The 26,462-nt window shown below is 46.2% G+C and overlaps 1 protein-coding gene across 1 annotated transcript in view; it reads right to left on the bottom strand.

Moving 5' to 3' along the window:
- F13A1 (coagulation factor XIII A chain) overlaps nt 1-24,362 on the bottom strand; it is a 69,570-nt gene extending 45,208 nt beyond the window's left edge. The window contains exons 1-3 of the mRNA XM_075493891.1: nt 24,357-24,362; nt 14,878-15,026; nt 8,847-9,035 (exon numbers count right to left, since the gene is read on the bottom strand). Coding sequence (XP_075350006.1) covers nt 8,847-9,035; nt 14,878-15,025 — 337 coding nt within the window. The 5' untranslated portion in view covers nt 15,026; nt 24,357-24,362. The remainder of the gene's footprint in view (nt 1-8,846; nt 9,036-14,877; nt 15,027-24,356) is intronic.
- Nucleotides 24,363-26,462: the final 2,100 nt, after the last annotated feature.

The raw sequence follows: 26,462 nt of genomic DNA, 5'->3' as shown, positions 1-26,462 counted from the left end.
TGGGAAAATGGGCAGAGCCCTCAAGAGCACAGTGAGCAATTTCCAAGGTTTTCTTTGGAGACAGGACAGGTTCCCCAATCTTCTGAAACAAAAACCTAAATACAAATGGAAGAGCAAGGGAATTGTTACTTCTGACAGGAGCTTGTGGAGCTGAACTGTAATCACACATCTAGACACCTGACAGCACCAGCCACACTAGTCTTACATATGCACACATCTGTCGTCTTGATACTAGAGCACTATAAAGCTGAGTAACTTTGGCATTACACGCTAAGGTTGCTGGCAGAAAAATCCTTATGTAGGTTCAGTACTATGTTTATCAACTTCGTAGGGAAGTCCTCTCAGGATGGCTTGGCCCTTTGACTTTTATCTACATCTTGAGCACACATTTCTGGCCGCAGTGGAAAAGTAGGGCCAACTTTGGCTCATAGTTGGGATATCTGTAATGTCAGATATCCCAATTATTTCTCAGAAGCGATAATGTACAATGGTGATTTCATTCTCTAGGTTAGAGTCTCTAAGGAAGAAGATGCAATGTTATCCAAAGACGCGTTACCAAAAGCCTGCAGACACCTGGCAGAGCACTCTCTGCAGGATCTCTGGTGCTAACCCAACCCATGGAGAGGCAGGAGGATGTCTGGGTGCATGTCAGGACCAGGACCCATGTAGAGAAGATAAACTCTTTTTATGCTGACAGGAGGGTGATTCTGCCAGCAGCATCAGCTGGCTCAGGATCCCTCTTGCTCTGATTTGCTCTGGGAGTTGGCAGCCTGAACCACGCTCAGCAGCCAGTTCTTTGTGGTTGCCTCACTCCCCGATGCTCACGTGTGCTTCGGGTGTAGGAGGCCTTGGCCCTCACAAGAAGACGTTTCACAGCCAATTGCTCTGTGAAAGACAAAGTCGTTGCGTGACATCGCACTGTTGGGATGTCCCTGTCCACTCTCTCTAACAGCACAAGGACATGGGAAAATCCAGTCTGAGAATTCAGAAAGCCTGGAGGTTGCTGCACTGCTGCCACCGGGCACAGGGTGAATTTTTTATAGGCTCCTTTTGCAGCTCAGAAGATATCAGGCACTGAATGGGGGCTGCTGACTGTCTTACCCTCGAGGCAGGAGAGGACAGGAGAGAATTCACAGTAGCCCTCTTTCATGGGCCTCCAACTCTCTGCTTTTCCGTGCTAGGTACTGAGCCATGATACTGCCAGAAGACATTATTTTTACAGAAACCTCCCTTTTACAGAAGGTTTAATGACCCAAACATATCTATTTCCCCTGCTTCACAGTGCACAGGCCCGCAGTCCTTTGGTACTTCTTTCTTATCCCACCTTGGTTTCTGTAGCTACCCAAGCTGAGCTCCTAAAACTCCTGCTCACTTCAGTTGCAGCTCAGCTCTGCTCTACACCTCCTGGGCTTTCTAGGCATGGAGGAAAAGAGGAGGAAAATAGCTGCTGTTGCTATTAAAGAAGCTCAGGTCTCCCTCAGTGCTGCATCACAAGGCTTTGGAAGTAAGTAAACATGAGTGAAGGTCTACATGGCGAAATGCATCATGACTGAAGCATGTGTGGATGTGGGCATGTATGGGATGCCCCCCCTCAACACACACACACTTTACAGGGGCAAAAAGCAGAGTGCAGTGTTCGTTAAAGCTTGCCAAAGTCTTATTTGTGCAGCAGCAAAAGAATGAGCCATCTAAAACACAGAACTGGGGCCACACATGCATTCAAAGCAAGTTATTTTTAACATATGCCTCAGCTCCTTAGCATGTCAGCTCCGGGCCCGTCAGGCACGGAGGCAAGCTGTGTTTAATTCTGGGTAAAACTGCCACACCAGGGAGGCATTTACAGCAACAGAGGGAGAGCAAGAGATAGGTACAGCAAGTTCAGTTGGCAAAACACGAGTGCTCCTCCTCCGGCTATCCAAGTCTGCTGCTGTTCCTTCCAAGTGACTAACAGGGACCAGGGCTTGCTCAAACGCCACTCCTCCTCCTCCGCTGCCCAGTCCCTGGAAGTCCCTATCTCCATCTAGTTTAGTTTTTTCCTTGATCCCCAGTGGACATACACATTGCTGTATGTGTGCGTGCATTAAACTGTTCCTAAATGCCACTGCTGAGGTAGTGCCGTGCTGTTAGCACAGCCAGCGGAGGGAGCGATGGGTGTTCTTGGATAGGTCCTACACAAGTGAGTAGGTGTTTTACTTTCAGCAGGGAGGAGGGAAAATCTGGTATCACAGAGATTAGAAATATAGTGAGCTTCAGAGGACATTTCCTCCCTGATGGAAGTAGGATACTTCAGAAGAGAGGGAGGCGAACAAAGCTATTTCTCAATAGTCTTTTTAGGAACCCTCCTTAGAAGATTGTTTTGTAAAGGAGTCAAGGAATCTGTCTCCCTTTGGGACATACATTAGGCACAGTAAGGTTAACAATTTCCCTGTTAGGTTCATTTGTTTTACCTAGATACACTCTTTCATACAAAGGGTAAAGAATCTATTTCAATGCCAGCCCTGGAAGTATAATAACTGTGACAAGTTGATAAATAAATTTGAGCTGGAAGCCATAAGTACAGTAGCTGTGTAGCAGAGGTAAACCTTATTGTAGCAAGCAGCCTGGGGATGGGTGTTAGCATACTGGGACCATGCCTTATGCACCATGAATAACTACAACAAATGTCAGAAGAGGAAAAAGGAAAAAGGGAAAGGGAAAGAAGAAGAAGAAGAGAAAGAAGGAGGAGGAGAAGAGAAGGAGGAGAAGGGAGGAAGAAAGAAGAGAAAAAACATGAAAAAAAAGAAAAAGTAAAACAAAGAAAAAAGAAAGAAGAGAGATGCTCTAATAAAATCCCAAACAATCAAAGCAAGCAAGAAGGAGAAACAAATTTTTGTAAAAAACAGTAGTGTCCTCAAGCCACTGCTTTAATACCACATCTGGGTTCCTCCCACCCTCAAATCCCATTGCCTCCAGAAGTGCTGCATACAAACTTGGAAATGTAGGAAACTCAAATATCTTGAAATAATTTTTGATTATGGCTCCAGTTAGGAATCCTTAACATCTGACCACTCTGTCCCAGGAGTGAATGTTTCTAGTACTTTACAGCTGTAAAACACACATCGGAGTCACGCACCTTAGCTATTAAAACCATTAAAAAATACAGCTAGATTTTATGTGCCACTTGATGCTACGGCAGCAGTGCAAAAGGAGAGCATAATAAAGATAAAGACTCCTTTGCATGAAATACTGCATTCATGGAGCACCTTGAGGGACTCCTTCCTCTCTGCTCCTCTGGGGCCTGGCTGGGAATTCCAGAGGCGAGGAAAAAAAATACCCCAACGCCTTCCTTCAGAAAATGAATTTTGTTGTTCTTTGCTAAGAGCTGGCAAACAGGTCTCTTCTCTGTCTGGAGTAAATTTCTAGGAAATGTATTCTACTGCTAATACGTTATTCTTTCTTCCTCAAAATGGGACTCCATGGGACTCCATCAGGTGTTTCTGTATCTTTGTTCAATTTTTGCAGTTCTTTGTTAAACAGGGATATAGTGATTTAATAAACTCTCAGCGGTGGGTTACGTGCCAGCACCAACAGAGTTTGCCCCCAGTATCAGAGTTAGTTGCTCTTGTATAATGCCAAGAAGGCTCCTAAAAAAAACCCAAGACCCAACTTTTTCCAATCAGCAACTTTTTCCAAGAGGCAGAACTCAGCTCGACATCCCATCCAAGGTGCCAGGGGATGCCTCATGTCCCACTACCATGTCATTAGCTACCACCTGCCCTGCCCCAGAGCTGCTGAGGAGGACAGGTGCCAGCAGGGGTAGCAATACTTCCCACTAAGACAGATTTACTGCCTGAAAAAGGGAACACAACCTCAACGTTCCTGGAATAACCCATGTCCCAACACTGCCATGAAATTAGGGAAACGCTGTGGACACTGTAGGACAGTATGAAGAGCTCCACTGACTCCTGGGGGGGGGGGGGTGTCCTGCATCAAACCCCTCATTATTTAGTTGTACTCAGATATTCCTCTGACTATACGTGGGAATTTGGTGTCACCTAAATAAGCCCTATGGGATCAGCTCTAACATGTTTTTGTTCTTAGCTGCTTTCATGTGTTTAGAACTGTTCCTCTGGAGCAGGCCTGGGAAGACTGTAGAAAAAGGAACAGCAAGTCTCTGCTCTCATCTCAGGCCAAAATCCAATGATTTATAGAAGCCTGAGGAGTGCATATGGGTGGGTGCGTGGGTGTCCACACACGCACACGTGTGGAAAGATGATAGTAGCCTAGAGGACTGGGATTTACAATCATTCCAGAAGTATGCCAATGAATAAAACGTTCATAATAATATTTAGGGCTAGACCAATATATATGGATTTATGAAGCCATTTAAGGAAAATATAAATATACAACAATTTATGAGGGTGTGGGGAAATATATCATTAGAGTAAGGATGCACCATATAAACTCATCAACCACCCTAGGATTTACAGCCATGTACAGGAAACTACTACTAAAAGCAAGATTGAAGGCTGTATAAGCCCATCTAATCATACATCTGCTTTTCAGAGAAATCACTGCCAGTGCAGCAGTGACTGTGGAAACTTTGCAGCACTCATGCCAAACCGGCTGCCCCACGTGCAGGAGCTGTGCTCAGACAGGCTGAGCCCCACACTGTGGAAAGCCAAGAGCAACACAAAGTATCCCCATCACCATGAAGGCAGTAGTCAGGAGAGATCAAAGTGGGTGAAGGAGTCATTGGCTCCTCTGGGCTCCCTGGGGCTCCAAGCAAACTAAAATTGTTCCTGCTGTGGGGAACTGGATGTAAGCACAGCATCTACTCTTCTCTTGTGGCTCTTTCAGCTCAACCCCAGACCAATAAAATGAGTATTTCCCAAGGGGTGATGCTCACCTTTCCTCTCATTAAAGCCAGGAAGTGGGCTGTGAGGAAGGAAACATGTGGTGATGGAGCTCCCAAACCACAGGTACTGAGGCAGGGCTGCAGTCCAGCACAAGAACTGGAATAACATCCCATTACTCTTTATAAGTGGATATTTTTCCATGTGGATTTTTTGGCACAGTCATTGTTTTCCATACTTTGGCAGACAAGTATGATCCTAATTTAATGAAGCATTATGTGCAAAACTGAATTATAATAATTCACATGTTAGCACTTCAGCCAGTTTCACTGATGATGACTCTACGGAAAACAGTCTGTTAAAGCAGAAAGGACTTTAGTCATAAGGAACAATCTCAGAAGAATATCAGTAAAAGTGACTTTCAGGAGATGGGGGTGAATTATTTATGTATTTACATATATATAATTGTTCATACAATTTAGCCCATGAATTCTAGACTCTCTGTGAATGGTCTTTAGATGGACTGTGGATTAAAAAAAATTATTAGTAAAGATTGTTCTGTGAGTGTTTCAGACCTAGTTTCACATGATGCAAGAAGCATTTGTCCCAGGTACCCTTGATTCATTATCAATTAGAAGGCTTAGTAGTCTCTGCTTGCTTTACTTGCTTCATTAATCATCTTTTTAATGATGCAAAAGAAGCAAAAATAGGAGCAAAAAAAGAGAAGTAAAACTAAATTTTAGGGAATAAAGGAAATAGAATAGTTCTGCACACACACAGGATCAAGTCATTACCATTGTCACATTTTTCAGGAGCAAAATTAGTCTTTAATGGATAAAAATTCTGTGATGGATTAACGTCAATGCTGGGAAATTTCCAGTGCTAGGAACGAATAATTTCTGAATAGCTTTATACAGTGCTGTTGTATAAACAGCCCTCACTGTAGGCACAGCCCTGCAAAAAGAGACGCTGAGTTTTCCCAGCTCCAGCTGAATTCCCTGGGAGCCAAGGCCATCCATCCCTACCAAAAATATCTTTGTACTTTATGAGAACAGCACCTTGAAACACCCAAAAGATTCTACAGCTCTTGGACAGCCTGGTCCACATTGCTTGGGGTAACCTTCCTACCCTTGGAGATACTCAAAAGCTGTCCCCAGGGCAAGGTCCTGAGCAACCTGAGCAAGCTGGACCTCCTTTGAGCAAGGGCTTGGATGTGAGACCTCTGGAGGTCCCTCCAACCTAGTTTATCCTACAGTTCCGCTGCACCGTTTGAAATCCACTGCTCAGGCACGCAGAGAGCTCCTCGGTAATGTCATTTTACAACAACCTGCTGATATTTCTTTGTGCCCATCACTTTAATCTCTCAAATTTAGCACTTTCCTAGGAGGTATATCCCTTGTTTCAGTGCAAAAAGCTTCTCTGAGCTCAAGCTGCCTCTGCTGTACGGCTGTTGCCTGAGCCAATCCCTAGGTGTAGCTCCTGCCTGGCAGTACCAAAGGGTAGGATTTGCCTCCCCTGTCTTTGGTGATCTTGAAGTCAGAGCCTGGTCTACAGGAGAAAGTCGACGGAGGAAGACAAAAAATCCAGAAGAGAGTTAATCCCATTTTAAGACAGCAGGGCTAAACTGCCACCTGGAGGTGCCTGCCTCCTTCCTCTGCTCACAGAGGCAGCCTGGGCAAAAGCTTTTGGACTGGGCTCTGGTTTTCGGGCAGCTGGCATTACAAGCGGTGAATGCCTGCTCTTCAGGCAGATGAACAGAAAAAACCTGGATGTAAATGGCCATGTCTCCCTGTGACAAAAGGTTTGAGAGCACAGCACTGAAACCTTGAGCACTCAGTGCCCTTTCCTAAGTACAAGAAATCTCCTCTTTCTCCCCTTCAGTGCATTAAACGTTGGACTTGCCACTAAAAGGAGAAGTAGCAAGAGTCAAGCAGATCATCTCTGGATAATTTCCTTCTCCTTTGTGGACTGTTTTTGGTTTGCTTTCTGTTGCTAGCCTCTGAGAACAAATGTACTGTGTTTTCACCGCATGTGCATAAAGAGAAACATTTGTGGAGCACTGAGTATTAACCAGTTCCTAGAAGAGGAGCTTGAAAATCTCTTTTCCCAGTTGAATCTCTGTGAGCTAAATTCCTGGTAGCAAGAGGGCAGTGGTGCTCACAGAAGCAGACACTTAAAAAGCAGGGGAGGGCAACAGCATTGCGTACTATCCTGTGTATGCAGCACTCTCCTTCAGCTGATTGCCAGCCCCCACACATGGGACATCAGCATTACCATTCCCATTTCACAGAAAGGAAAGTAACAGTGAAGAATGGGGAGGGGAAGTCAACCACAGACTCAGGGCTGACTCCAAAGTTTGTTTGTTGCTAATTCTCCCTCAACATTTTGTTATCCCAGTTCATACATAGTTATCTCTCCCACCTTAAACAACAGAGTCCTCCTCCCTGCATCTCCTTAACACTAATAAAAAGCTAAGTTTGTTGCAAAGTCTCCCCTGGCTTGGGCTGCATTTAACCCCATTCCTACTGTGACTGAGGATGAAGGGATTTTTATCCATGCTTAAAGATTCAAGGTACAAACCATGGACAGATGTGTTAGGAAAGAGGAACAGGAAAATAAGTGAATATGTTCTCTTAAGTGGACTGTGCAATGTCAAAAGAAGTGTTAAATTTCTTCTTCCCATATAGAACATCTGATTAAAACAAATGCAAACTGCACACAATGCAATAAAAAACAAATGTTCCATTTTCCACTTCTTCTTGCTACAGCTGTTTGTTTTAAACATATCAAGATTAAGGGAACAGTCTTGAATTTAATTAAATCCCAAAAGAACTAATGATATTTATGCATATTAAATTTTTAAAGGCACTTGTGGCTGTTCAGCCAATCATTCACTGGACTGTCATAACATGCCTCCCAACCCTAATTTAAATTAGAAAGAAGAGACCCATGAAAAAAAATGTGCAGACAGTAACCTTTTCACTGCACATATGTTTAAGAGATAAACGCCCATCTAGCTTTAAAAGGCAACAAATCTAATAAATGGCCACATCATCATAATTCAACAGTGGAAAAAAATCAATGATACAAATTTCGGAACTGCATCTCTCAGGAAAGTAAATTAAAACATCAATTCCAACCTACTTTAAAGAGTTTGTAAGGGGAACCTTGACATCTTAACACAGAAACTGCCAGATCACTCCAGCTGAAGCTGGGGCATTCCCAGAGCTGTGACGTAGGGAGCAGCGTCTGGTGGGGCCATCTTTGGAGCACAGCAGGAAGCCCCACGCTGTCGTTTGCTTTTCCCCTTCTCTAGCGAGGTCATGCCCTTCTCTAGTCCTGTACCTTCAATAAGCCAACAGGTACGTTAGGACCTGGGTCTCTGGTGAAGGTCTCTCAGTGAGAGGAAAAATGCTTTCTTGCTCTTTTTACAGTAAATCAAGAAAGCCTCTGATGCGGCCCTGAGCAAGTCTCTGGTCCAAAGCTACAATCTCTGAACCTTCTCCCTTGTTACCAGGTTGGCTGTAAATGCAGGCTGCGAAGTTGCAAGGCCCCTTATTCTTCCACCCTGCGTAATTTTTCCCCCTCGTGTCCTCAACATTTCGTTATCCCAGTTCATACATATCTCTCCCACCTTAATCAACAGAGTCCTCCTCCCTGCATCTCCTTAACACTAATAAAAAGTGTTTCCCATTCCACCTACCTTTCGGCATCGCCATACAGCATTAACCAGAGATAACTTTGAAAGCTCAATAAAGTACAGCTTCTTGCTAAACAGAAAAAAGCCCCAAATACTGCTCCCTCTCTCACAAGCAATTCTGCTCACTTTCTCGAGTAAGGATTCAGACCCTGTTTAGAAAAGCACTTCCTTGCCTATGGTTAAGCCTGTTTTTATGGTTTATCAATTGTAACAGGAAAAGACCCAGCCATTAAGTATTGCTGTGTTCCTGTTTATGAGAGGATCTTCAACCTTACTTTGCTGACATGACACGGGCTTTGCCAGGCACTTACCTATCAAATACTCCAGCCAGAACTGGTCCGTCTCTGGCTTGTAAGGTCGGTTGAAGTCAATCTGGATTTGGAAAGGCTGTCCCCGACGCACTATCAGCTTGGGGCTGTAGTACTTGTCAGTGTGGTGCTGCTGCTTGTTAATCTCGTGGGGCTCCTTGAACATATGAATGTCCACGACACGCAGGTAATCTGTGGAGACACATAATTGAACAGGGAGGGAAGGAGTCAGTATGTTGGAATGTCAATATTGATATCAACATCATCAGAGGCCCTGTCCTCCCCTTCCCCAGCGTTGCCTCGCCGAGGAATACCGTGCAACGGAGCATGCTGGATCTGTTTGGGGCTTACATCCTCCTGGCTGAGCAGGGACTTACGGACTGACACTTCCTGTCCACCTGCCATTTTCACAGAGGCTGCAAGGCTTCTAGTGAATGGTGAAAGCAATTGCAGAAAGGGCAGGTTGCTACGGGTGGAAAGCTGAACATCCCCAAGGAGAGTTGGGCTCCATCTTTCCTTTGGCATCGGCTTTCTGCAAGTCTGGGTCTCGTTGTCACAAGTTTACCAGTGCAATCAGTGGGCCTTTGACAGCTGTGGCTTCATGTCTCCCTTCTTGCAGCCCTCCATTTGTAACATGCAAATTCACAGGAGTTTTGTGACGCTTAAATATATTAATGTTTGCCAAGCGCTACTACTATCAAGCGCTGAAGAGCCTGAGAAGCAGTTAATGATCTTGCATTCAGCTGAGAACTTGGATTGTCTGTATTAAATAAGGTTTTGGTGTACCGTATGTGTCTAGACTCAGCTTCTCAGTACACCTCCACTGCTATTAGTGTCTTCTTATGAAAACTAAATATAACATTACAGTGTATAATTACAGCATAGAGTTATAGGCAAACAGCAGTAGGTATCTATAACATGCACGGGCAAAGCTTCGCTCCCTTCAAATTAGGGCTGCCTAAAGGGTTATAGCCTACCACTGCTAGAAGTTAGTCTGCTCAGCTAATGACCAGTGTGGGATGGCATTGGGATAGCCAAAGGCACTTGAAGTCACCAGGAGCTACATGACTGTAGCACACCAGGAATCTTCACAATGGGAGACTTCTCACACAATGAGCAACCACATGAAAACAAACTGGACATCATTCTTTCGCCTACATGCTTGGGCAGATAATCACGAAACCTCTGCCAGGAGGACCATTACTGCTCACCACCAGGAGAGAGACAGAAGAGTAAAGCTCGATTTGCAGCTCTCAGCTTGTCTTTCCAGGTGCTGACAGTTAGAAACTAGCTAATTTCTGCATTTTTTATTGACGATGACAGAGCCAAACTCATGCCTGGCAAAAAGAGGTGCACATTTACAGCAGCTGGTGGAGCTGTGTGTACTCGTGATGGTGGCTAATTTGGCCTGCTACTGAGTACACTGTGAGCAGGAATGATGTGCTCAGCGAATGAGTCGGATATTCAAGTCGCTGAGGGCTGAACGCGGCCCATTTCGCAGAAGCTCAGACAACAGCTTTGCACTCTGCTTTTCCTTGAAGGCAGGAAGACACTGCATAGTGGCCGGCTCTGGACAAGCAGCAGAGCAGCTCCCTCTCAGGTGTGTAGCCTCCAGACTACAGCAGCACGTGCATTAGCCCTGCCCTTCTGCAGGGACGTGTTCAAGACATCAGCAGAGCCCCACAGGCAGCAACTCCCCTGGACGCCAGCATGGTCCTTCTCCTGCCCTGGCCAAGCCACCCAGCCTGGGCTCTGGGTGACAGCTAATGGGAGAGGGGGAAATATGGGCAGCAGGAGCAGGTCCCACTTGTGAGTTCTCACCATCATCTCCCTAGCCCTGCCCTGCGGGAAACAGAAGGAAAGGAAACTGCCCAAGGACAGAGCAAGAGAAGGGTCCTTTCATGGAAAAAGCCCTGGACAACTGAACCCAAAACCATCTGCCTCCTGCTAATGCTAATCTGCGGAAAGGCTGGAATACCTTGTTCAATACTGAGGCAGGCTTGAAGACCCATGGCCATGTTACTGTTATTCTCTGCTTAATTTGCCAGTTTGTGGAGTAACTTCTGTAGATGCCCACTGGCTTTAGCGCCTGCTGAAGCTACAGAGACGGTTATTGTGTGAAACATTAAATGAGTTTTGCTCAGAAACCATTCTCCTTGCCCTTCTGTGAAGTGGGGCATGTCTTTGCCTCCCTCCCTGCAAAACTTACCAATGCTCACTCACAATAATGCTGACAAAGCTCACAATTAAATTATGTGAGGCAGGAATTTCCCGGAGTGGGGTAAAGCAGGGGCAGGGGAGAGTCTCTCCCGTTATGTCTCCCAACCCCTCCCAGGCTGAAAGCACTGCATGTAAAAGCTGCGTATCTTGGGGCTCTGTGAAGGGTGAAGCTATCAGTAAGTTTGGCTCAGCTTCTCCCTCCTTCCAAGGAGGCATAAAAATGGAGTTGAGGGTTTGTTGTGTTTTCATCTCATGTTCTGAAATAAAAGGCAACAGTCACCCTGCCCTTCCTTCACATGTTAGCCCCTTCAAGGAACTGCAAAGCTAAGCCACCCTGGGCCGTCAGTTCAGCATTTGCTTCGTTTCATCTCGGGACTTTACATGGCTCCTGTCAAAACACAGCCACACACACCTGCAGAAAACATATTTCACTTTCACTCTCAGTGTTAAAAAGTACGTTGAGCTTGCCAGATGAAGACAACCTGTGACCGAGCCTGCGTTAATTACAGTAATGGTAATTACGGAGGACAAAACACGAGCAGGGTAATGGGATGTGCTAACACCATCACCAGAGCATGATCAAAAGGAAGGGTCCAGGCACTGCACATGTCAATGGTCACCTTTTTGTGAGGGACAGGTGGCCAGCCAGGGCTCCTTTGAAGTCAGGTCTGTTTGACGGTTTGCCCTGTAGCCTGGTCTGCTGTTTAGTGCAAGCAGGTTTGCTGCATGAGGGGCAGCAGTCTGATGATTTCTTAAAGCTTTTGCAACGTTAAGCTTGCATGGAAATAAATGAGCACAAGCTTGAGCCATTTTTCGAATAACAAGAATAGCCTTCAAACATCAGATTTTCTTGCAGGACCAGAAAGGGCTCTGGATTACAAATGGAATAGTGTGAGTTTCCAAAGGAGACGCCCATCACTCTGTTAACAGGGGAAGCACGATTCCCTGGCAAGTCACGGAACTTTGCGAAGGAGGGTGCGTGGGGAGCTTGCAGACCATGGGGCCGCAGGGCTGTGTCCTCCCACCGAGCGGCTGTAAGTGCCAGGCCCACTCGTAACACATTGCGGTGAGATGAGCTGGCTAGGAAGAGCCAGGGGGAGGACACGGCACAGGCATGTTCACAGAGACACAGGCTTCTTGCTGAAGAAGCACTCGGGGGCTGCGCGTCCTCCTCACCGAGCACCTCCTCCCGCAAGCAAGCCGGGCTCCCGCAGCAGGCAGCCCACTGACCGGGCTGGGGAGGCAGCCATCCCCGGCAGCCTCCGCTGCTCACTCCGGCTGTGATTCAGAGGAGTAGAAGTGGGTGTCAGCAGAGAGCTAGTCAAGCACACGTTTTACCTCATCCTAGAGTAGTAGCTAAAATAGGTCAAATGAATCACACCCTAAAAATGCCTGTTTCTCTGTTGGCTGTCAAGGGAAACGAGGGTGACTAGCTCAGCTGTAGACACCTACACTGCGCAGATCAAGGGCAAGATTCAGTTAAATTTAGGCATCTAAATGATGTGAGCCTGGTATGTAACCTCTCATTACGGCCAGTTATTGCTGCCAGCAGAGCTGAGAGAAGGGTACAGATCACCCTGGAAGTGACACCCACTGCCTCTCTGGACAGCCTGTGCCCTCACCTCCACTCACTGGATGGCTCTGTGTTGACTGTGATCTGACAGAGGTGAAGACACTGACATTTAGACGTTTATAGCAGGTGTCCAATCCTACCCCAAGGGCTAGAAAACACCTCAGGTGTAACAGCAGGGATAAAAGCATTTGCTTGGTTTTTTCAGTGTGTTATGGCAATGAAATGTGGGAACCACTACAAAAAATTTGGACAACCCAGAAGTGTAGAGGTGTGCAGGGGAAGGGGAAAGAGGTGGCGCAAGCAGACCTCTGCAAGGATGTGCTCACAGCGCTAGAGCCCTGTCGTACTCTGCCGCTCCTGCTCTGCCTGCAGACCCTCACTTTATCCCCCAAGCACAATGCTGCAAGTGCTCTGGGCAGGCTCAGCTCCTGAATGTAAGTCCCAGTCTGAGCTACGTTGGGCTATAAACCTTTAACATGGTCTGTCAGGTGACTTAAGCATCCTACCCCAAAGCCAGTGTGTCCAGGGACCACACTTACATCAGCTGGTATCACCGGCTTAGATCACAGCTGATGTGCATTGAAACAGTGCCGCAGTCCCTTTCCCTTCAGGTCAGCCCTCGCATGTTGTTGCTACAAGCACTGCAGAGCTGAACTGCACAGCAGAGCTGATCCAGCTGTACAAAAAGAGTTTTGCTGTTATGCACAAACTTACTTTTCAGCCATACCGGTCCCATAGCCAGGTTTATCCTATGGCCACACAAGGTTTATCCCATAGCCAGGTTTATCCTGTAGCCAGGTTTATCCTATGGCCCTTGCTTTGAACAAGGGCTGTTTTTCTCACCAGCAGCATCACCTTAAGCACATGTTGGGTTCCTGCCTCAACTCACTTGACCTGACATTCCTAAGTTTCCATTACATTTCTGAAAAGCAAGAGGCTCCCACCCACCAGCACCGCACTTCATTCAGAGCCTGATGTGAAGCACATCAAAAAGCAATAGGAATCTTTCTCTTGGTACTGGTGGGCTTTAGCTACAGGCTGCATTCCTTCTAAGATATCCCACACCCTTACACATCCCCAGCTTCTGTGAGCATATTGGGTTTGAAACTATATCTAGTCAGGACCTGTATTGCATTACATTTGACAATTTAAACACACATACTTGCCCCAGAGCTACGGGGTTGTTTGAAAAGGTTCAAGCAAAATTTCTACAGTCTTAACATGCCAGTTGGTTTGCTCAGGCATTTTTAAAAGAAATGCTTTTTAAAGAAATGTGTGTGTATTAGAATGGGTGGTTAAGGCACACGATTAGGATTATAGAAAGAATCCTTTGCAACAAAAATTTGAACTTGTCGCTTAAAATCTCTTTGCCTGTTTTCCAATTTGTAAAATGCAGTAATTAATGCTTGTCCACATTTATTAAGCACTCTTTCAACCCTGGATGAAAAGTCCCATATGAGCATTAAGTATTATTACATCTGGCTATCCTGAGTTGCCACGTTTAACAAGTTCTGCTGTTCATGTCAAATAGGCCAAAAAATTAACGTCATTTGGTTGGTGACTCATTCAGGAGCCAATCCTGATTTCTTTTAAACCAAATCTTACCTATTTTTTTTTAGGTTCACTCCAAAGAGTTGGCAGCGAGAATGTGGTTTGATCTGCCCATCCTCTACCATGATATTGTTTTTTCTCCCCAGCCAAATGATTAAAACACTTTTCACAGGAGAATAACTAAAAATATAGGGATTCCTTTTAGTTTTGCATTCATTTTTATGAGTGAACAGCTAGCAAAAGATTACCCTGCCAGCCAGCATTTTGCAGTATTTTCACAGTCAGTTTAAGGCCGTACAAACCAGCAGGGCCATTAAGAGGGGAGGCTCCTCCTGCCCCCTTCACCCCAGTGCTGCCACAGCCATGCCTGAAGCCAGCAGGTCCTAGAGTGACTCTGTGATTGTGATCAAACTGGAAAAAACGATTCTTGCCTTTTTTTAACCACTCCCACAGTTCAAGCTGAAAACTGGTCACCCAGGTTCTCCACACCTCACCTTCCCTACCCATAACCTGCGGTAACGTTTCCATGCACGTGGATGGTTTTAGCAATTTTTTTCATGAGAAGCAATAAAAGCTATCTGAGATCAAAACATGTAAGGAAAAAAGTGGTTTGGTTTTAATTCACAGACCTGGGCAGAGGTGAGTAAGGAAGATGTAAAAATAGACTCATGTCTTAATTGTACACTGTACCTTTTGGATTAAATCCTCTAGGTATCAGTCCAAAAGCCTCCACCTCAGGGACCTCATTTTCTTCATCATTGGAGTTGTTTGGTGGGAGGGCTCTTCTCCCATTCAGAGAAGGTTTCTTCTTTTCGTTGGTGTTCGTTGCTTCAGACATCCTGTATTAAAAATGTTGTAATACCATGAAAGAAAGAAAGAGTGCAAGGAAAAAGCAAACATGAGCCAGCGTGGCACATGTAAGATGGGAGAAACCAAAAACAGTGTGGGGTGCCAGCAAGCTACACATTTTTAGACTCACATAAATAAAAACTGAGAGGCAGAAAACATCAGTCTAATGATGGAGTACAGCTCTCTGAGGATTGGAAGGCATTTTGTGTTTGTCAAAACACATGAATAAGAGAAGAAGGGGGGTGGGAGAAGGAGAGGGAAGCCTAACACAGAAGTATTTGCCTAGGAGAAACAGGGCATTAAAAACATTAGGGAGTTTCAGGTAAAAAAAACTAGAAAAAAATTAACTCTCCCAGCCTCCAAAACAGCATTATTGAATCCAAAATAGCAAAGTATATTTCCAGAAAGTGCATCACACAGTACCTCCCCCTGATAAAAATGACATTCTAAGTTATACTGCAATCATCCCAAATACTACAGCCTACAACAGTCTGTGGATGATTACTGGAGAATTGTATTTCTGTCCCTATGCACACAAACACCCAATATCTAAAGGGCTAAATCCTGCACCCAGAAAATCCACTTTTGAGAAAGACAGAGAGAGGGGAAAAAAAGAGAGAGTGGGGAACATGGGAAAAAAAGAAAAGAAAAAAGCAGTTATCCACTTATTTCTCTCCCACTAATGATCTTAAGGGAAATCTCAGATGTAGGCTGATCAGAGACTTCTCTTTGAGCTAGTCAAAACTGCTTTCACATCTATTTCAGTGTAAGCACGTAGAATGAAAAAGCCATGCTATCCTTCTAAGAAAATATTCATGGCTGAGAACACAACTTTTTCCCAAAGCTCCTGAAAACAGCAATTCAAAATGTAGCAATTATTTAATAGCAGTAAGCTCTTAAAGGAAGTTTTTCAGTTAGCAAGGGTACCTTCTTTTCAGATAGTATTTTTTGGGGTTTTTTTTTCTTTTGGTTTTTTTTTTCCTTCTTCTTTCTTCTTCTCCCTTGCAGAATTTCTGAAGTGCAATAGAAGCCTGGAAAAAGTTGGGGGCTTTTAAGTAACCTCTGTATATCCTCCTCCCTCCTGTTGCTATAGGACAGTGCTGAAAGGGTTGCCAAGCCCTCCCCACACCACCTCCAAGGATCTGCCACCACTGCTGGCATGACTTTGCTTACTCCCTCCCTCTCTCTGCCTGTCTCACCCCAACCCCACTCACCAAGAGCATTTCAGGGCGCTTGGGCTAAGGAAACAGCTTGGGCACTGAAGTTTCAGTTCTTAGTGAGACGGAGTAGAGCTGCTCATGGCACAAAGGCATATAAAGTGGGAGCCTGGAGGGGATTTTCTGAGGGACACAGCCCAAGAAGCCGTGCTCACCATGTTGCCAGTCTTTAATGGTGTCTCTATCTCATGGTGCCTGCAATGCAACATCAGGTGCTGGTTTTCGGAGCACTCCCAGGCAGACGCAGCGACGGTTCCCCTGCCTGGTGCCTCACAGCAGTCCTTTCAGAGGACTGTGGGGAAAATGGACATGGAGAGCTCGTTGGTGGCCCAGTGGAGAGGACCTTTTTCTTGAGGCCCTGTGCAGTTCAGGAGAGTGAAGGTATTTTGCACCAAACAGTTATGTCTGGGGCAAATGACCTTCAGCTCTTGCCCATGATAAAATGTGTATCACCTAACAACCAGTGTCTGGGGCAGTACCTGGTGGAAGCATTTTAGCTTCATGTCAACTTTGTTCTGTTCCACCAAGCTCTAAGATAACTGCGGGCTGTGTGACACCTCCTCTGTCAGCCATAACTCCACAGACCAGTGGAGTTTTGTGGAGAAAAAGCAGTGTATGGGGAAGAATTCAGTCCCACTGTCCTGCCAGCCTCTGCTGTTTGGCAGCAGAGGTACAAGTCACCTACTAAGAGCATGCATGGGCAGTGGAGAGCCCCTCTTACACACATGGGACCAGCCACGGGCACTTATTTGCCTCGTTTTGCAGGGTAGACGAAAGAGCAAGGAGACACAGTGAAGAGGACTCCACTCTCTTTTAACCGGCTACGGCTTCCAGGCCCGTGATATCAGTGAAGGCCCAAACCTCTGCTGGCTTAACACCATTGAAATCAAGCCAGGAGGCAGAAGAGGGCAGAATTGGGTCACATTCCTGCAACGGGAAGCAGCAAGTAAATCATCTGGAAGACAGGACCCTCATCCCAGTTCCCTGGGGATTTCCCAGTAGAGGCCGTGGCCACAGCGAGGTAGCTCCACACGAGCCAGGACACCTGCACAGCGTGGGGCAGAGATGCCAGCTGGGGACTGGGGAGCAGCATGGCTGCACCAGCACAGCATTGTAGCCGGGCTAACAAGGCTGCCAGGGCTGATTGCCGAGGCACGGCACCAGGCTGCAGCGGTTTTGGAGGCAGCCTCGCTATCTGCACGCAAGTGTTACGCTGTGCTGTCTCATAGCCAAAGGGCTCGAGCTCTCCCCGCCTCCCCCAGCAGGCCGGTAGGCATGTAGCACGGAAAGCCACCTAGCCCGGGGACTCCCCTTCTCCTGCCCCGCTCCCCCCGGAGCGCAGGCACCCCGCAGGGAGAGATCCGGTCCCGTTGCTGGCATCCTGAGCTGCAATTTCCATTGACTCACTTTTAGGCAGATGGGCCCTGCGGTAACCATCTGGAGGGCAAGCGGCACCCCTGGCACCCGGGAACACAACGAGCTTTCTGGGGGAGGAGGCTGGTTGCCGAATTTTTCCTTTTTTTTTTTTTCCTTCCACCCTGATTTCAATGTGGCGTGGTGTGCTTTGTGCCTCTCTCTCCACTTCCAGTCAGCACTTCAGTTCCCAAAATTGCAGCTGCTGCAACGACGTTACAAAAACTGATATAAATATTGCCTCGGTGCCATGCCTGCTGGAGGCCTGCAACACAAATAAGAAATGCCGTCTCCCGAGGAAGTCATGTGCTTCCCCAAGTGGCTGCGGCGCTGTCAGAGCTGGGAGGAAAACTTTCCGTCAGAGTGAGGAAGGGAGCGAGCGGATGCAGCCGAACAGATCCCACCCCAGCCATTGCGCTCAAACAGCCAGCGATTGCAGATGTCTCCCCGCGCCCATGCGCATTTCTCCGGGGCTTTCGGCAGAAGCTGACGATCATGCTGGAAGCGGGGAGGCCAAAATTTTTGGCGGTAGCAGCAGGAGCGGGGCTTTGCATCCAGGGAGGCTAATGTTCTGCAGGCTATAATTTATTTATTTTGTGGGGAGTGATGTAAATTCGTGCTTATGACAGCTCCAGATGGCAAGTATTTTCTCATTACCTTGACTTCTTAGCATTTGCTCTCCCTTGCCTATTAGACTGCACTGGCCTTAATTTAACTTCCGTGGTTCGAAACTACTGACGTCAGGGCTGATGCAGGAGGGGGCACGGAGAACACGAAGACCTGGTTTTCCTGTAGGGCCTTATATTTAATGAATGATGCACTGGGGTGACCGGTGAAAGAGCACTCTCTCTTCCCCTGTGGGGAACCGTGAGCCCGTGCCCATTTCTCAGAGGCAGCCTTCAGATGCTCGTGGCCTTTGCCAAAGACCTTTGCAGTCTCGGGCACCCTTCCCACTGCAATGGGCTTTGGATGATGGACAGCCTTTCCTTCGGATCCCCACAGAAAAGCCATTAAATGGCTGGAAAGCTTGCACCATAAAGGGTTATCCAAAATGCAGTTTCCTGTTGTCACCAGAGCCAGTGTCGCTCTGTTCCAAGTCCTCCCATGCCAGACAAGAGTTTGTGGGGAAAAAAATCCCACAAAACACAAGAGTCAGTAAAGCTTTACAGCCAGAGGAGAGGGCGTGCCAAGATCTGTCACAAGCAAACTGATCAACCAGGTGCTCATATAAATGGGTTGCTGTGCTGCCTGCCAGCGGCTGGATGGGAGGGATATTTTGCCTACCACTACGGTGGCTACACCAAGCACTCCTCAGCAGCAGCTGAGCATTGCAAAGCTCTGCAACAGGCTGACTTCCTTTCTTCCTTTTTTTAAATATTAGCCTCGTGCCATTTGCAGTCTAGGTGGGTGTTCAGATGCACCGCGACATTATACTACAGCATGGGCACAAGCGTACCTGCTACGACATCATCCTCACTCCCCATAAACCAGACTCTTTCAACTCTGATCTTCTATACATAATAATACAACATTACCTCTCTCTTGTCTTCTCAGAGCTTCACTCAGGAACTTGCACCCTTTCTTAGATGATCAAGTCTGTCTTTCCCCTCCTTCTGCATCAGTACTTTTCTCCCAGAAACTGGTGTTCCTCTTAGACTCACAGAATCATAGAATCGTTTAGGTTGGCAAAGACCTTTAAGATCATCAAGTCCAACCGTTAACCTGGCACTGCCAAGTCCACCGCTAAATCATGTCTCTGAGCACCACATCCACACGTCTTTTAAATACCTCCAGGGATGGCGACTCAACCACTTCCCTGGGCAGCCTGTTCCAATGCTTGATAACCCTTTCAGTAAAGAAATTTTTCCTAATATCCAATCTAAACCTCCCCGGGTGCAACTTGAGGCCATTTCCTCTTGTCCTATCACTTGTTACTTGAGAAAAGAGACCGACCCCCACCTCGCCACAACCTCCTTTCAGGTAGTTGTAGAGAGCAATAAGGTCTCCCCTCAGCCTCCTTTTCTCCAGGCTAAACAGTCCCAGCTCCCTCAGCCGCTCCTCATAAGACTTCTGCTCTAGGCCCTTCACCATCTTCATTGCCCTTCTCTGGACACGCTCCAGCACCTCAATGTCTCTCTTGTAGTGAGGGGCCCAAAACTGAACACAGGTATTCGAGGTGCGGCCTCACCAATGCTGAGTACAGGGAGACAATCACTTCCCTACTCCTGCTGGCCACACTATTTCTGATACAAGCCAGGATGCTATTGGCCTTCTTGGCCACCTGGGCACACTGCTGGCTCATATTCAGCCAGCTATTGACTAATACTCCCAAGGTCCTTCTCTGCTGGGCAGCTTTCCAGCCACTCTTCCCCAAGCCTGTAGCATTGCATGGGGTTGTGACCCAAGTGCAGGACCTGACACTTGGCCTTGTTGAACCTCATACAATTGGCCTCGGCCCATTGATCCAGCCTGTCCAGATCCCTCTGTAGAACCTTCCTACCCTCAAGCAGATCAACACTCCCATCCAACTTGGTGTCATCTGCAAACTTACTGAGGGTGCACTCGATCTCCTTGTCCAGATCATTGATAAATATTAAACAGAACTGGCCCCAACACAGAGCCCTGGGGAACACCACTTGTGACCGGCCACTAACTGGGTTTAACTCCATTCACCACCACTCTTTGGGCCCGGCCATCCAGCCAGTTTTTTTAGCCAGCAAAGAGTGCGCCTGTCCCAGCCATGAGCAGCCAGTTTCTCCAGGAGAATGCTGTGGGAAACGGTGTCAAAGGCTTTATTAAAGTCTAGGCAGACAACATCCACAGCCTTTCCCTCATCCACTAAGTGGGTCACCTTGTCATAGAAGGAGATCAGGTTGGTCAAGCAGGACCTGCCTTTCATGAACCCATGCTGACTGGGCTTGATCCCTTGGTTATCCTCTACATGCCGTGTGATGGCACTGAAGATGACCTGCTCCATAACCTTCCCTGGTACTGAGGTCAGACTGACAGGCCTGTAGTTCCCCGGATCCTCCTTCCGGCCCTTCTTGTAGGTGGGCATCACATTTGCTAACCTCCAGTCAATTGGGATTTTCCTGGTTAGCCAGGACTGCTGATGAATGGTGGAAAGTGGCTTGGTGAGTTCTTCTGTCAGCTCCCTCAGTACCCTTGGGTGGATCCCATCCGGCGCCATAGACTTGTGTGTGCCTAAGTGGTGCAGCAGGTCGCTAACCATTTCCCCTTGGATTATGGGGGCTTCATTCTGCTCCCTGTCCCTGTCTTCCAGCTCAGGGAGCTGGGTACCCTGAGAACAACTTGGTCTGTCTCTTAAAGACGGAGGCAAAGAAGGCATTAACTACCTCAGCCTTTTCCTCATCCTTTGTCGCTATGTTTCCCCCTGCATCCAATAAAGGATGGAGATTCTCCTTAGCCCTCCTTTTGTTGCCAATGTATTTATAGAAACATTTTTAATTGTCTTATATGGCAGTAGCCAGATTAAGTTCTAGTTGGTCTTTGGCCCTTCTAATTTTCTCCCTGCATAACCTCACAACATCTTTGTAGTTCTCCTGAGTTGCCTGCCCCTTCTTCCAAAGGTCATAAACTCTCCTTTTTTTCCTGAGTTCCAGCCAAAGCTCTCTGTTCAGCCAGGCCGGTCTTCTTCCCCACTGGCTCATCCTTCAGCACATGGGGACGGCCTGCTCCTGCGCCTTTAAGATTTCCTTCTTGAAGAATGCCCAGCCTTCCTGGACTCCTTTGCCCTTCAGGACTGCTTCCCAAGGGACTCCGTCAACCAGTCTCCTAACCAGGCCAAAGTCTGCCCTCCGGAAGTCCAAGGTAGCAGTTCTGCTGACCCCGCTCCTTACTTCTCCAAGAATCGAAAACTCTGTCATTTTGTCATTGCTACGCCCAAGATGGCCTCCAACCATCACATCACCCACAAGTCCTTCTCTGTTCACAAACAACAGGTCCCGCGGGGCGCCTTCCCTCGTTGGCTCACTCACCAGCTGTGTCAGGAAGTTATCTGTCACGCGATCCAGGAACCTCCTAGACTGTTTCCTTTCTGCTGTATCATGTTTCCAGCAGACATCTGGTAAGTTGAAGTCCCCCATGAGAACCAGGGCTAGTGATTGTGAGACTTTCCCCTGCTGCTTATGGAATATTTTTCTGCCTCTTCATCCTGGTTGGTGGCCTATAACAGACTCCCACCATGACATCTGCCTCATTGGCCTTCCCTCTGCTTCATAAACACTCAACCCTATTGTCACCATCATTAAGCTCTAGACAACCAAAATATTCCCTAACATACAGGGCTACCCCACCACCTCTCCTTCCTTGCCTATCCCTTCTGAAGAGTTTATAGCCATCCATTGCAGCACTCCAGTTGTGTGAGTCATCCCACCATGTTTCCGTGATGGCAACCATATCACAGTTTTCCTGCTGCACAATGGCATCCAGCTCCTCCTGTTTGTTGCCCATGCTGTGTGTATTGGTGTAGATGCACTTCAGTTGGACTATAGATGCTGTCACCTTTTTGGGGGAAGAAGCCCTAATTCCTACGTGGCCCTTCTCAGGCACTTCCATAGTTTCTAACACATTAATGACCCTTGCATCTTTGCTGCTGCATGGATCTCCATCCCTTGCCTCCACTGAGATGGCAGACCGAAGGACCTTGCTAGCACACCGTTCCTCAAACACTGGCGTGCTGCCCTCAGGCTTACCTCTAGCGAGACTGGTTTTATCCCTTTCCCCCTTCAAATCTAGTTTAAAGCTCTTTCAATGAGCCCTGCTAACTCCTGTGAAAAGATCCTTTCCCCCCATCTTCCTATGATGCCCTGCCACACCAAGGCTGCAGGCAGAGTAGAGCAGATTCTAGCAGAAAATATGAATTAAAAAAAAGATATTTTTAAACAGAAGCAAATTTCACAAATGTTCATTTGATGGGTTTGTTTACGTATTTTGTTTTGGGTTTTTTAAAAAACAAAACCAGCTAATATATCTCTCTGTGCGTAACAGCTCTGGCTACCACACACAGAGGAGTATATTTTGAGTTAATGCTGAAAATTCAGAAGGCCCAGATCTGAAACATGACATGTGTATACACGTCTGTATGTGTGAAAGAGGGGCAGAGGCAGACAGAGAGAAAATGGCAGCTCTTCAGATGGTGGAACATTTGGAGAAGGGGATATAGGGCCAGTTTTCAAAAGATATTGTTGCAAATGTTTCTGTTGCAGGAAGAAAAAAAACATATATATATATATATATATTCGTACACACATTCTGCTAGGAAAATGTGGCTTAGGAAATTTAACTCTTCTCTGAAAAATTGTTGTTCCAAACTGCAAGTCTAAATTCAAACGGTAAATCCATATAAGCATCTACATCTGAGCTGGCCATCTTAGGCTCCCTTTATCCTCCACACAGATCTAGTCTAGGCAGTGATTCATCTCCTCCTACAGCAGACACGTAAATAGGTCAGATGAATCATGGCCTAAAAGCGCCTGTTCCCTGTATTGACTGCAAAGGGAGCTTGAGGTGATGGGTCCTACCGTATGCATCTACACTGCCTATGTCTATGGTGAGGTGAGATGAATCCTAGCCTAGGCATGGAAGAAGAAAAGGATTATTTTGGTTTTGAGGCCTGGCTTTCAAGTGCTAAATTATCCTTCACTTTTATGGAAGATACTGCTGCAAACCATTATCAGTGATACACAGTATACAATTCAATACACTTTTTTCTCTCAGAATATGTGGCTGCCACTGCCAATTATGTAAAATATATTTCTTACAATAAGTGTCAGATTACAGTAAAGTACATACATGCTCATGAGTTCAGGCTTGGGAAAACACATGCATCTTTTTGTACTCATCTGTGAAGGCGTTTTGCTTCCTCAGACAGAACTATAACTGTACACGCAGTAACTGCAGCAAAATAAAAAAACAATCATATTGTCTGTTATGAACATACAATCCAGGTTCCCACTCCTGTTCTTACTGACATCTGAATCCAAAGCATTCAGTTGGTTTGGTAGTAGGGGCTGCCCTAGTTTCTTACAGAAAGAGTAAGAAAGAAGCCAAGCTAGGGCAAAGGGGTCTTTCATAAGAGATGATATTCAGAGGCTCCAGCTAAGTTTACTGGTTTATGTTTTGCTGGAGTTGAGGCCGTAAAGGATGAAAGAACATCTCTCAAAAATGGGAATGGACTTCTCTGCTGTGGCCAGCTGACCCAGAAGCTGATAGAGGCACAAAGGCCATGGACCTTAAATTTTTATTTCAACCCCAAAAGAAGAGGACAGGACATCAAAGCAAAGCCATGACTACCTAGAGTCTTAAGCAGGGAAAGAATTTTTGATCAATTTTGAACAAATTTCACCACACGCACTGTACGTTTGGGCCAAAGAAAGAAACTTTTCTAAAGCAACCGCTTCAGCACCACTTTGTCTTCTCAGCCCCACATACCCAAAGTAAAGCTCTTGGCCTAGGGGTCAACCCTACTTTGTCCATCACGCAATGAGACTGAGAAGAGGGACTGTAACTTGAAGAGCAGGGGAAACAGATGATTTGTATGATCCCCTTTCAGAGACTACTGACAGATACCTACTCCCTTTTGAACAGCCATTGCATCTAGGGACAGGGAGAACAAACTATATATTCAGTCTGACAAGACTTTGTCTATCATTCTTGCTATATACTCACAGAGCTGCTTGAATTTTTCCCAATGCACTGGTCTCCTTTTAGTAGATGCTGATTCCACAACACTGAAAGATTTTGCAAGAAAATGACAATTGATTATGGTAAAACAGTTAGTAAGAAGTTACCGAAACATGCTTAGTTTTGATTTGATCATTTTAACTTTTAAGTTTGCAGCCAGGCTGCAGTCCCCAGGTACTGAATGCTGGGATGTCTATGGCAGGACAGGCTTGGGGAGCTCAGGGAAGGGAACCTTAAAGTTTCTGCCAAGACCCAGCTTGAGTTTGAGTAGCTGCAGCTCAGTCCTGCCCCCAGACTGGCTGCTGCAGATCTGCAACCCTCAGCTTCAGAGGGGCTCACTTGTCACATACGGCATCAGATGCAAATGAGGGTCATCCATCTGTGCTGTGCCCAAACTACCATGGCTCCTGGACAGTGTGGAGTCATCTTGGATACATCCAGGCCAGAACTGATAAGCCAAGGAAGACCCAAACCACCTACAAGCACAAGCACAGGGTCTGTGCGCTGTGTCCCTGAAACACTCGTGTCAAAGACCTGGTACAAGACACTGGAGATGTCCCTACATAAAGCCATTTGGGCTGAGCAGGGTTTAGTAGGTCCAGCTCTATGTCATGCACAGAAGATCCTTGTTTTAATGCTAGGTTGAACAACAGCGTTCGTGCAGCATAGCACCTCAGCCAAGAAGCTAGATCAAACCAGAACTCTTCCTGCATCCAGGGGGTGGGTAATACACAACCCAGGCAATCCCGGCATGCTTAGTTGACAGTTGGTTCTAATTAGTTTAGTAACATAAGTGGACATGCAATGTTTCAACCTTAATGTCACAAAGCATTTCAACATTACTGACACATAATGTTTCAAGTATGCTCAATTACAAGATTTCTGGAATTAAAGATTTCCTAAATTTCATTTCAGGGTAAAACTTCCTGTTTCAGTTCAGAACAAAAATACATTTTAAAATGCTTGAATGTCTTGTAGAACAGCTTTTCTTCTTAATACAAACACAGATGTAGTGTGTGGGCCCATACACAACAAAACACTTAAGCACATCTTAACTTCAGTCGTGTAAGTAATTCCATCTTTAGGCATATGCCTAAATCCTGTAATGGGCTCAGCTCAACCAAATGAAGGCTGTACAATATCTGTACAGAAACACTAAAGCTGCCTGTTGATGTTGCATTTCTGCAACATGATGTTGCAGTTTAATAAGTCTCTAGAGCAACTGCTTCTTGACTCGTTTCAAAGATGGTTGCCAAAGTGGGTTGTTGATCCATCTTTCAGTCCCAAGACTGACCTTATCTTTGTGCAAATGAGCTGAGTAATTGCTTGTTTAAGGAAGTGTGCAATGTTTTGAGAAGTAGGTTCAAATGTGGATTGTAAAACATCACAACTGGTTGGTTTGTTAATGGTGGATGTTCTGGAAGGAGAAAGGAAATTGAAAGGATGAATCATTATCCAGATGAAGTTCAAAAGCAATTTAAAAGTCATTTCATAATCACAGATGTGTGCCAAATATACCCATACAGCACAAGCTATAGGCTTTGATTTTTGTGAAGTCTGCAAGTTCTTTCCGTTGCTATTCCCACTGTACCCTTTTGCAGTGTGGTTTGAAAAAGGAGAACGTAAGAAGAAATTAATGACTTCTAAACACTCCACATACATACCTGTCTCTTTCTATAGTGCTGTGCTGCATCCACAAAATTATTGTCAATGTGCACAGTGGAATACGAATACTTTTCCCTTTGTGCTCGTAGTGAGCTCACGGTTGGAGTAAAGATAAAAGTCAGATCAGCTGAGAGACACTGCATCAGGAGGGAAACTCCAGCATGCACCCACAGCAAGGTCCCTGGCTGCTCAGCTGATGTTAAAACCCTATGTTATGAAGAATAGGTGTGCGCAGTATTTCTCTCACGTGTCCAGAAGCTGTATAAATCCTGTCAAAGCCGTACCAAGTCCAAGGTAATAACCATGGTCAACAGGTGCCCTCTCTATTTGAGGCTTATCCATCCTCTCCCGCAATTCCAACTCTGGTTTTGTGACCCTAACAGATCAACCTCTACAAAGTTTTAGGCTGTGATCCTGCAAGAAGGC

Source organism: Mycteria americana, chromosome 2, assembly GCF_035582795.1.
Source record: "Mycteria americana isolate JAX WOST 10 ecotype Jacksonville Zoo and Gardens chromosome 2, USCA_MyAme_1.0, whole genome shotgun sequence".
NCBI lineage: Eukaryota > Metazoa > Chordata > Aves > Ciconiiformes > Ciconiidae > Mycteria > Mycteria americana.
Note: the sequence above shows the minus strand (reverse complement) of the source record. Positions and strands in the feature narration are given on the sequence as shown.